At 40.0% G+C, this 13,320-nt stretch overlaps 1 protein-coding gene across 1 annotated transcript; it reads right to left on the reverse strand.

Moving 5' to 3' along the window:
* Window positions 1-10,071: 10,071 nt before the first annotated feature.
* Window positions 10,072-12,039, reverse strand: LOC131272216 (ATP-dependent (S)-NAD(P)H-hydrate dehydratase). The gene has a single exon (XM_058273876.1). It carries the CDS (start codon window positions 11,935-11,937, stop codon window positions 11,047-11,049), a length of 891 nt encoding a protein of 296 aa, XP_058129859.1. The 5' UTR covers window positions 11,938-12,039; the 3' UTR covers window positions 10,072-11,046.
* Between the last annotated feature and the right edge of the window lie 1,281 nt (window positions 12,040-13,320).

The raw sequence follows: 13,320 nt of genomic DNA on the forward strand, positions 1-13,320 counted from the left end.
CTATGTACCCTTTTTTATTTCATTTTTATTTTGCATTCTTTTATGGGCCTTTTTTACCCGCAACAAGTCTTCGGCTGAGTACAGACGCTTTTTGGTGGGTTACGGAAATAAAATAGTCACTCTCAATTCTCTTTTGACAGCGGACCAAATTGACAGATTTACTGCAACTGTGCTAGAGCTGTCACAGTACATAATCACAGTATTCCTGTCGTCACACTAGGAATACCAGACTTCTCCATCCTTGATGTTGTAGAAAGACGTGTTATTTCAGGCTAACATGCGGGCACGGAAAAAGAATAAAGCCCCATGAGTGATACCCTGGGATTTCAAATTGAATTTACAATTCCGATATTTGGATCGATACCGCGAGACTTTCGAAAAGAGATACTCATCAGCTAAGGTCAAAATTAATTGCAGAAACTTCCGCGTTTTTCTTTTATGCAGTGGATTATTATCTATTTGTTGTGACTTCACTGGACATTGATAATGAACAGTGTATAAAAATTGTAGTAAATAGTATAATTTCAAAATACAACATAATTTCAATTCAGAATGTGAATGTCAGAAAATAAGGTAGAAAATTGCAATGATTAGTTCTTTAACAGGTCTAAGCATTAAACAAAATAACGTGTTTTGCGAAATACTTCTTTTTCATAAAGCAATCCCATAGTCTGAAACAAAAGAATGGATCTTGGATCTTGGATTGAAACAAAAAGCAACAAATCGCACAGTAAAACGGAATGGAAACAAATTAACGTTTGGCCTCCCAATGAAAATGGACGTTCGCCTTCGTTGCGAGCCAGTGTAGGTTCTAATTTCATCACCTCCATCAATGGTCGTGATGGCAAATGAACGGATGGCTGCTGCCTCCGTTATTGAACAACTCTCCGAGCTACGCCTAGAGGTCAGGGGTTTACCTTCCATACCACGTGTTGAGCCTCAGGGAAATCGCGTTCTAACGCACTCGCCCCGGATGTGGTTTGCGTTACGTGACCGGCTTCACTGGCCATCCCAAAGCTACTGACGTTTGATAGCCACCGCACGCACCAAACACAATTCGACACACGAAACCGGCGCTCAATCATCATGGGTCTGTAACGTAACGACGTACCTCCTTAGGGCTTTTACTTTCGCGTCCAACCATTTCGCTGCGAGCGTTCCCGAGCGGAAAACGCGAAATTCCCTCTAAGTACTAGGAAAAAAAATCCTCTAACCAGTTTTCGTTACTCGCTGGACGTCTGACAGCCTTTAGAGATGGACAGAGATGAGGTAGAAGCTTGTTTACTTTCTCGCCCTACGAGAACGATCAACGAAAAATATCCCCAGCCGTGTTTTAGTTGATGAAAGCTCAAAATTAATCCTTCGCTGATTAAATGTGTCACTGTGGTGAGTCGTTTCTTTCCCCTACTTCTCAACAAATATAGTTACTATTAGTATAATATAAAAAAAAAGTTTGTAGTTAAATTCTGCTGTCTAATTTATCAGTTTAGGTTGTTCAAGATTTCAAGATAGGTTGTACGTAAAAATGTCGCAATTGGATGCCCTTGAATGCTTTTGAAATACAAACCAAATATTGAGGAGAAATAATAAGTTTTGGTAAAATTTTACTACACTTTACTAATAAACCACAAAACGAATACCAATAAACTACGAAACAATTAACAACTTTACCAACAAACCACAAACAATGTATTTATGTCGCGGCTCATCGAGTTTTCCGCAGAATTAGTCATTAGAATCTTAATAATTGGAAAGAGTAGTCAAATTTTCTTCCCATCATTAATCCCGACCGATAGAAAATAACTTCCTTAGCCAATCGTGTAACAAACACCCACCACAAGGCATTCCTTGAAGTTCTTCATCGACGCCAACTAGGAAGCTGCAACATTTCCGATATTAATTTACATGATTTACCACCATGATCGCTTTCCGCCCGCCCAAACGATTCGGCTCAATAGCCACCGGCGGGCCAATAAAGGTGGGCGAAAATCCATTAAAAGCATGATTGATAATTCAACACTCCCGAAGGTTTCGTATCGTTTTCTATTTTTCGATTCCGTCAGCTTTTAATCCGTGTTTCTTATCAATTCTGTTGTACTCTGTGTTGCCACCATCTTTGCACGAACGTTGGGTTGTCCGGAAGCCATTTTATTGCTTTGTTATTTCGTTTGCAAAAACAACCAGCATGCGAAACTTAGTTTAGACAAAACTTCCTTTGCAACGACATTGTTATGTATTTCGACACCTTTTTCACCGGAGGTGTATGAAAAAGCTGCGCATCAGCTCTTATCGAACGTTTTGCACTTCGATTAAAAGCCAAAACCAAACAATGCCTCGAGAAGAATGAAATTTGAAGGAAGGTAAAATTATTCCGAGAGTTCCCTAAGGCATCGGATTAACAAGGCTAGCGGCATTCGTCAGAATACATGCCCGCCGAAAGCCGAATTTTACTTCGGAAAAGCTCAACAGCGTTTTAGGCCCTAGAGGCTTTACAAGTTCCCTAACAAGCACTCAACCAAAAAACATTTTATTTGTTGAAAATCAACACATACTGGGACGAATCCATCATTTCACTCGACACCGCGCCTACGGAGGATGAAAAACAACTAAAAAAATGTCTTATATTTTTACACCTCATTTTACATGGTCATCACATTTTTATAATCTTTCAGAAAGAAAGTGTTAAAAAGATCGGAGTTCTTTCTGTCCTATAACGAGGGTGCCCATTTCTTTGTGCAACAAATTCGCAAACGAGCGAACCGTTGCCAAATTGGAGGCTGGGATCTCTCTTTTCCGGTAAGCTAAACATTTTATGAGCAACACCAGAGAACACGATTTTGGTTCGAATATATTCTTTGGGAGTTACACTGTAACGGACCAGAATAGAAATAAAACTTGGAACAAAAGTGTTGATTGGCAGTGATTTCTTATATTATTTCTTTTTGCAGGGTTATTAGTTATTCTTAGAATTCCAATGTGTTGCCATAAAGTATTTTCTGAATGAAATTGCTCTTAAGATTTTTGTGACCTATATTTTATAGCATTTTTAACTCCTTTACACTGATTTGCTATCCAGTATTTATACTTGCATTCAATTATCAATGAATATTTTAACAATTTGAACAAAATTGGTATTCGTTTTCCTTCAAGTAACCGCTAATAGAATATGTTAAAAAAAAACTTTGACTCAAAAATAACAAATATTTATATTTCCATATTCAAATATGAAACAAAACTTAGATCTGAAAAAATGTTCAAAGTATGTTGTGCTGTAACTTTTTGATCGCGCTTTACATATTATTTGAGATTATTCTAATTTTTCGAAGCCCTACATTCTCCTTTTTATTTCGCAAAATACACAACCATCCAACCAAGTGGAAAATGTAGGAGGTTCGAATGTTTTGAATGGTGAAGAATTCCGAATGTTTTGAATGGTGAAGAAGATTGGTGAAGAAAGACTCTCTACCAACCGAAGCGTTGTCAGCAATGAATAATTCAACGGCTTAGCTATTTGTAATTCCATGTCCGTTTCTCATTCATACAAGCTTAAACCCCACATAACTACCAAAAAAACGAAACAATTTCAAAATTTCGCTGGGATATAACGAGAGGTCAATTTTCTGTCGTTATCCTTAACATATGTTTCGTAGTCGTTGCCTTCATTTTTATGCTCCTGTTAAAGTATATACATCTATCTTTCGTTTCGAATAGATAGAGTTTGGAAATACTTTCCGAAAAGAGCAATAAACTCGAGGTTAGTTTCATCAGTGAACAGAACTCAAGAAATGAGTTACAATAAATCAAGAGGCTTACATTAATCCAACAAATCGTAGATTTCTTTCCATTGGTGCAGCATTCCACCATCCAAGGATGTCATGTTCAAGCATATCGCACTTCAAGGGTACATTTATTTGCAATAGTTCCTAAGTTCTTGGTTGATTGGAATGCTCAAACGGAACCGAATTTGCCTAATAAAAGCGAAGAGGCATCAATTAGAGCCATTTATCATTTGTTGGCCCAAGGCTTTACCAATTAACCACTACAGTCGAAGGCCGAGATTTCTTGGCCACTCTGTCTTGATTCGGTTTCACGAAAAACAGCCTCTTGTCTCTTCAGTCAATTTAGTTGGTAAACGTTTTCTTTCTTTCAGTTTCTTCTCCCTCACGTCCACCGTTAGTTAATTAAATCATCCACATCTCTCGTACATGGACATACATCATACTGAACCGTTTGCGATGAACATCTGCCTCTTAAAGACAAAACGAAAAACATACCCATGAGCATCTGAACAATCGTTTTAATCGTAATAAACGACTCAATTTCTCGCTCGAGTTCGTGCTTCTTTTATCCCTTGATCTCTCACACTCGAAAGAAAGAAAGAAATCTTTATTACATTAAATCATTGGTTGTAATCAGCCAGCTGAAACCATTGGAGGGTTTCGGTCGTGCTTGTGGATATGAAATGGAGCAAAAAAGAGGCACATAAAACCGGTACTTACACGGCAAAAGCAAAAAGCAACGTTGTTTAATTCTTCAACAACAAACATTTTATCCAGTATCTGTAAAGCTGGCTAGAGAACTTGTCATGACTTTGATACACATACATATGACTGAGGTAGGGAGATAACGATAGAATGAAATCCCAATCCCCTCAGCTTCTCTATTGTGCAGTATTATATTAAAATGATTTAACCAATCAGTTCAACAAATCAGTTCCGCAAAATTAAACCATATTTCATACCATTTTGTGACTTTTAAGGTTAAACAACAACACCAATAAAAATGCTACCATCAATGGCCGGGAAAATAAATTATTCAACATCGCAACGCGGATGTGAAATGGGCGGAAATTAACTCAATTACGGAAAACCCCGGTAGTATTTGTTTTAACTTGTTTTTGGGATTACATTTTGGTATCCTTCTGACCAAGCTTTTCTCATACAGCGCGAGTAATAATTCACAGGAAAAACTTAACTACACAATCCGATTACTCTTCGCTTCAACTCCGGACTGATTTTGTTTCATTAAGCGAATGCACGGCTAGGGTCCTCGAATTTAACAAATCATAATTGCTTCCCCATCCACAATTTCTCCCGAGTCCGAAGAAAAGAAAAGTTGCAAGCGGTAGCAAATAGAAGGTTGAACATAAAACGGGGTTTTCCAGTAATATTTTCCGGGTTTCTGAGCACCGAAGTCGCGTCAAAGACTACGACTTCGTGTCGGAAATGGAGCCAAACAAGTTTACCGAACTTCTCACCTAACCACGAGACTCTCGCCTGTTAAAGGGTCCCTACGGGCAAAGGGAAAGTTTTGTAATTCCATTTGACTTTCGGCGTTTTCCCCCAATCCATCTCCTTGCGAGTTTGGCCCGAACGGAAATGCATCTCCTTCATAACACTGGCACTTGTTCACCCTAGTGGAATGTTTCAAGAAATAAGGGCACCTTACAAAGTGCTTTCCTCACCTACCCTCTACCAGTTTTCCTCTCACCTCACCAGATTTCTAGTATTCGAACATTTCCAACAGGAAAGTACATTTCACTTTACAATGTTTATAGGAGTAATGCTTGAAATTTACAAGTACCTGGTACTGTAAAGAGTTCACGGGCCAAAGTGGGGCAACCATTCGTATTCGAGCACGGTCAGTTCAAGTAGGACCGACTCTTTACGAGTCCACTGTCTTAGAGTGGAAAAAAATTCAATTTTCCATTATTCCGAACGAAACACGCGGTTGACCTGTCAGCGAAATTATATTAATTTGTATATAACAAATAATATAAAATTCATAGAAGCGAAAGAAAATAAATCTTTTGTCTTTTATAAAAAACGAGTAGTTTAGGCATTGTAGGAACAGCCAAATTTAGTGTAAATCATTTTATGGGACACCTACGAAAATACGCATAGCGTTCGCTTAATATCCAAACACTTCACTACAAGTCATGCAAAATACAATAATATTTGTATAGTAGATTCCAAATCAGGTGAAAATATGAAATAAGTTTAATAATTGAACACCTCTTTCATTGCAACTTGGAGATTGATTAGTATCTTTACAATCGAAATGTAAAAAGTTGACAATTAAAAAACATAAAACAAGACGCGATTTCCATTGTAATGTGTCTTCCACAATCGAGTTTGATCAAACCCATATAGTTTTAATTCATATATAGTACAACAGTGAAGGAAATTTGGTTTGCAAACACCTCTTAATTATTTCGTTATAGCCAGATTCAAACTTCTAGGTTGTTCAAAACATATTTTTCCCTGCACTCGGAATCACGGGCAGGACGTACAACATCGAACAAACTCACTGAAAAGCTCTCCTTTAAATGGATTCTTTGCTCGCCATACTTTCAATTTGTATAAATTTGCACAAATTTACATTTTGAAAATCGACGATCCATATCGCGAGTAAAGCTAGAGGTACTTGTGGACAATGCTCGAATTCTGCGTTTAATTCTTCGTCACTGACGGGGAAGTTTTGCATTGGGGATACCGGAGCGCACTGGAATTGAATTTCCCAGTGGACTGAACAGTTCGATTCCTTCTTATTTGAATAACTCCACAGAACCGCAAACGTCCAGGGACTCGATATCAAACCGCGACTATATTTAAGTACTCTTCATGTATGGGAAAAGTAAATCATTACGTAAAGTAACCGCACCTCCCCTAGGGCACCACACGCTCGAGCCTTATTTTCCATCAATACCACACTGCATTTTCCGTCATTTGGTTCGTTCTGTGTTGTTTGTTTTCCCCGACCAATCGATAGTCGATCAGACGCGAAAATTCCCATTTCCCAATGTCACAGATTACGTTCACAAATTTGCATTTTCGTAGCGCTGGTATTTCATGGCCCGAGGACGATACTGGACGAAAAACATCTGCAGCGCCGAACAAAAACTCCACGTCAGGTTATGATTGAAAACTCCATTAGCAACATCTGTGGCTTTATGTCAATCGGTCTCAACGCTGCTGTCTATGTGGATCTCTGTTTCGGAAAATGCTAGCTTAACCAGGGCTTTTGGTAACCGGATCACTCCTCAAGGCTATGCCTTATGCACAGATAAATTAAATATACATTTAAACTCACCCTTCCCAGGGCATGGTGTTGGTGTGCTTTTTCCGACACTTGAATAAACTGTAGGAGAAGAAGGCTCTAGTGTTGCAAATGACACGCTTTTCTATTGTAAAATAAAATGCTCTCTGCACAAGTGAGCGTCAGTGACACAATCATTGTGCTAGAGTAAATGTCCATACAAGCAAGATGTGTATCAAAACTGTTATTTGATTTCATGGTGACTGAAAGCCATCATCGCGACGATTGCAACACACTCGTTTTAAATTGACTTCCTACTGCAGCACGAGAAGTGGCAAAGTATTTGCATTCCATTTCCGCCTTGCTTCGGTTAGCCAGTGCTCAATTTCCCTAAGGGAAAGAAACGGAGGAAAACAAAAATAAATGCAACTGCAAATGTAACAATTGGTGCAACATACCATGGTGTATTGTTTACAATATATTTTCATCGCCATTCGTCGCATTCAGTATTTGATGGTTTTTAGTTTCCGGAAGTTTGTCTCTACTCTTTTCTGTACATCGCAAGATGTTTTATTCTCGTTGGAAAGCCTCCTTTTCTGCGAAAGCTCCCTTTGACACCTGGGTGAACATATAAGGGACAACTGTTATGCAATGTTACGATGGCATCCTTCATCGTCACTCGGTGAACCATGTGAGTCACACGTCACAATTCTACCATTCTACCAGGACTGCCAACGTAGTGCATAGAAGGTAACGAGAGGCAGGAACAGGAACAATACAAAATGTCTGTTTGTTATTCACCGTAGCTTCCTTACGTACACGTCGTAATGTCCGTAAGTAGCGTAATAGATTGGCATCTTTGCACGCTGTAACGAGCATTTGCCAGCTTCATTCGGGTCAGTGGTTTGGAACGAGCTGCTCACAACAACAACCGAATACCGTTGCAACGGTCGTTCTCTGACGACCAACTACCATGAGGGTAAGAGATGCATCATCATTAAGCTCATCAATGGCAATGGTTTCTTCCGTTTATGATTCCCACCGGATAACCGGTTGCTTCTGCATCGTTATGCTTTTGTAAGCCATTTTCCAAGCAGTGTATGCTGGAAGAATTTATCTTACAGATATGATGGGGGATCGTGTCCTTCGTACCGGGATGCCTCCAGCGTTCCATTGCATTCATGGCTATTGTTTGTAGATGCAAACCTTGCCCTGAGACATTTTTAATCAAGATTGAGTCGATGAAGTTAAAATTACCATTCATGAGAATTGTTTACACCGTAAACGCTTCGTTAGTTCCTTTCGTGGTACATCCTCTGGTGCTATAATTGTATCATCATTTCGATTGAAAGTTAAGTAGCGAATAACAAAGTAATTTAACTTAACATTTCTGTGAATATTTCTCCCGCTTTACTCAAACAATTAATCGACATTCTGTCTCTTTGCTATAGATAATTAAACTTTTTTTTTATATTACGGTCGGTGTCATTGTTTAATTAAGGTTAGCGTAACGTAACTCATTAGCGAGAATTAAGGACCGTAACTCAAATGTCATTAACCCTTGTACGAAAGCTAAGAAAAATGTTCAAGTGATTTCAATATTCCTACAAAACATTAAACATCGTTCACAAATTTAGTTGTATATTTACAAATGCATGCAATACAGATTATGGAACAAAGAAAAATAGCATCACGGAGCGTAAAACTATTTCCACACAATTATAAACCTCTTCAATGCCACTGCTTTTGAGCGGTTGCCGTAACGGCAATCAAATAGGTTGAAGAGCAATCAAACTTTACAAAAGTGCTCTTGAAACCATAAGTTTATGGTTATGGTACACATTCTACCGAAAACCGTTCGCGAATCGTTCGCCGATGAATAAATACTCCCCTTACACCAATAAAGCATTCCGATCAACATTCGAAATCGTGCCGTCTGGCGCAAGGATATGCCGTAATGATGCCAGAATCTACTTGGGTAGTGCTAACGTAAGCTTTTCCCAGGAATGCATGCAACGATTGTCGACTGGAAATGAGGATTCAAAAGCGTGTGGCCTATATGAAGCATTTAGCAGGGATTTGCTACCAAGTCCTCGTTAAAAAGCGTTTTACCATTTCATTGGCGGCGAACAAATAACGAAGCTAATCTAGCGCTTCAATAAGCAATCATATTCCGTACTGTTGGTTTCTTTTTTTTTCATTCCGCAAGATTACATTTGAACAAACATGTTCGAACGCAAACGTGTCAAAAATCATACCTGAACCCCCATTGCGCATGTATTGCTTGTTATAAATCAACGTGAATGCTTTAAATAAACAAACATTTTACGAAAAATAACACTTTAGCGTGTAAAACTAAAAAGGTATTCGGATATAAATCGGAATATACAACTTGGAAACACGTGGACCTTTCCGTAGCAAGCGCACAACTTTTTTGAATACTAAAAAAGGATACACGAGAAAAGGACTTCTGACATTGAAGTGTCAAAGTGACACTTCCCACCACGATGCAGGGGTTGCCTACTCTAACAAAAACTTAGCCACACAAATGATGAGTGGCAACATGAAATTTGCTAACTGTGCATTTCAATTTTGAAAGTCTAGAGTGGCAAATGTGGGTGCTAATATTGTGCGGAAGGCTCTTTAGGCCAGATTCTATGGACCGTTTACCTAAGACTCATTCAAATTAATTGAATAAATTGAAATATTTTAGTTTGATTGAGATACGACTTTGCAAACATTGATGAATCTTTCGAAACCGTAAAGAAACTTCATGATTGTTTCATTGGTGCGGATCAAGTTTTTTATTACATGTATATTTATGGCCTTCAGTGTAAAAATCCGCCTGGCGTCGGAGCTTTTTAACAAAGCTCTTAGACGCAAGCTTTTACCAAAGCCTTTCGATGGATCCATCCTAAAGTTCGATAAAACTTGTTCATAATACTTCGAATACTGTTAACACTACAAACCGGATTGATTTTTGAATATTTTAATTTACGATCGGTTGCAAAATACTCAATTTGTATGCATAAGTCTGTTTAGAAAAGTTATTTTATTTGTCTTTAAAAGAAAAATAAGGGTTTTGATGTAAAAGTTATACTTTTCTAAATATTTTAAAATAGAATATGGGGATTGACTGTAATTACTCTTTTGAGTATAACTTTCACACAAAACAATTATCTCGCAATATGAAACAATTGAAAAATAATTTTATCCAAATATTTACTCAAAAGTGGCCATTATGCACTGTCGAGAAAGAACTGTGCATCGGAGCAGAGACAATAAATAACACATGTGGAATTACAATATGTATCTTTGGCATTACATTACATGCTTTCCTCGAAATAAATATAACTTTCCGTTTCTATCAGTGCTGCTGACGATCCTTTCAACAATGCCTTTTGTACAGAGTTTTGTGTCAAAACGAAAAATGACGTGCTAGAATGTTAATTTCATGCTGGCTGGCAGCCGACCACTTGTTCTATTCCCCCCAGAATGTGAGGTGGCAAACGAATGATTTTACGAAGTATTAGATTGAGTACAACACACTTACTTTCAATAAAAATATTTCCCCTTAGTCCCTCACCTTTCCTAACCTGTACGGTACAGGTCCCTGACCATAATCACGATAAAATTCCACTATCCTTGTTATACCCACTACCGAGTAGCTTTTACAGCAGGACATCGAAGGATCCGTAGATGCTAGCGATGGCCATGGTTTCGTTGCTAGGCATAGACCTGCCAGTTCGTTCGTTCTGCCCCGTCGTCTAGGTTCGTTGCATTGCGATTGTGGTTCCTTCCCGAGGCACACGGAATGTGGTCCGTTCGAACGTTTGGAAGACGTCAGGCCGACCAAGAGCGAGTACGGAAGTACTGAAGAGGTACACTGACTATCAAGACACTGACGATAATGACGACGAGATGCAAAATAGAATGTGCCGATGTGAGGTAACGGAAGGCGAGCGCCATCCTCGGCTGCGATCGATGGCTACTCTGGCACGGTCAGCCCTAATCCTTCTTATGCTCGAACAGATCGTCAAATACGGGATGTATCTGGTCAATCATGTCGCTACACGTCATGCTGCGGCCCTTCAGCTTGAACGCGTACTTGTTGCACGTCTTCGTGAGCGTGCTGGCAGCAAAGCAGGCTACCATCGTCGGGCTGATCTCCTGTTTCGACTCGAGCGCCCAATAGTAGAACGTGGCCAACGATCCGGCCAGTAGATCACCCTGGCCACCGCAGCGCCGACCGGAGCCTCCCTGCGGGCACTCATACTTCTCCAGCGTGAGCGAATCGTAGATCCGATCGTTAAGTCCTTTCTCAATCACAGTCACGCCATCGCCAAGCTTTCCTAGTGATATCATGATCTGGTCCCGATCCTTGCCGAACAGCCGGCAAAACTCGATCGCGTTCGGTGTGAGAATAACGCCGTAGTAATCCTTCACCAGGCTGATGTCTTGCGTTATCAGAAACAACCCATCCGCGTCGATAATGAGCGGCTTCTGTAGCTGCCGGCAGATTTTAATCAACTCTGCCACCGTCTGCAGAACCTGACGGTTCCGCCCAAGACCCGGTCCAATCACCAGGACGTGCAGCCGCTCGAGCCACGGTTCGATCTGAATGATGGCGTTATTGGAATCGAGCAGAGGATGTACTATCAGCTCCGGACTGTACGATTTGATCACCTGCGCGGCCGCCTCCGGGCAGAACACATGCACCAAATCCGCGCCCACTTTCAGCGCACTGATTGCGGCAAAGTACGGTGCTCCGGTGTACTCGAGCGAACCGCCCACGATGCCGATCCGGCCGGCCTGGCCCTTGTGGCGGTCCGTTTCGAGGTGAGGCACTATGTTACGGGCACGCTCCAGCAACGGCGACTTGTTGTTGTCCGTCGACATCACGGCAAACGGGCGGATTACACTTTTCCGTAGCAGACGAGGTACGATGTTTTTGTTGTTTCTTCGAACCGCAGCAAAAACGACGGGGAAGATTGTGGTAAGCATTTTATTTTTTTCTACTGTAGAATAGTGTTGGCAGAATCGGGACTCGGAAGATTCGAAGATTCGATCCCTAGAGGGATTCATTCAAAAGCTCGATTTAGCCTTTGGATCAATTCAACCATTGATTGTACAATTGTTAAAGTAACAAATAATATGAAAAATCGGTAAATTTGGTAGGCACGCATGATATGACGGATTGGGATTCGGATTCAAAGATCCGGATCTCGGAATGGATTTGAATCAAAAGATTCGAATCCCTGTAGGGGTTCAGTTTTCCCATCACTACTGAAGAAGCACTTGACAGCTGACAGCCAGCATGCGTTTATGCCTGATGGGTTGAGCATGTTGCTAACCCCAGGTTATGTTGAAACATGTTGGACATGTGACAGTAACTCTATCTCGCTCTAGGTATGCTTCGTTACTGCTCACACACTCACCACGGATTTTTCAAAACATGAAATGTAAACAAATCAAGCCGCTTTTCGTTTAGTATTTACTTCGCATTCATCACTGATCCAGATTGTAATTGTATAAATTAACCGGTTCTTTTTTTCATCGTAGAAGAAGTGAATAGTATATGTGCAATGTGCTCCTCGTTAAATTCTATAATCCTTCCGTCCTATAACCATCGACCAGGGCTAGAACCATCGGTAGTGCAATTGATGAATCCGGAGATGTCTCCCGTACGAATTGGCATATCTTCCTTTGGCGGCAAGTATTGTCGCCACAATTGGAAATCTTGCATTGCATTAATCCAGCAAGTCTGTATCTTGTATTGCGGTAGCTGCAGCTTGTGCCTTCGTGATACAATGGAACTATTCCGGTAAGTTTGCTAGCATATCGCATCCTGCAATGATCCTCCACAAAATTCGGTAATACAGTTTCATCCAAAACACAAATTAATGTCGGTTGGAAACAATTCACCAATGGTTTAATGTGATGCATGATATTTTTACTGATTCCGTCCATCTCATTACTGCGAATATAACATTCCATACCGAATCCTACCAAAACTCCGATCGCCTACCCGTTTATTGGCAAAAGGGGTCAGCTGATTAACCCTTTGGGTGCCAATTTATTTTGATGTTGATTGAACACGAGTGGAGCTATTTCTAAAGAAACTAATCCTTAACAAATCGCAATATACGTAATTATTATTGCTTCATGTTATTGAATGGATTCACTGCTGCACATAAAATGAGATAAAACAAAAAAAAACTTTTATTTTCTATTTACACTACATTGCTGTACGATGAACACGAAATGATAAAATAAAACATT

This window comes from Anopheles coustani, chromosome 3, assembly GCF_943734705.1.
Source record: "Anopheles coustani chromosome 3, idAnoCousDA_361_x.2, whole genome shotgun sequence".
NCBI classification, from domain to species: domain Eukaryota; kingdom Metazoa; phylum Arthropoda; class Insecta; order Diptera; family Culicidae; genus Anopheles; species Anopheles coustani.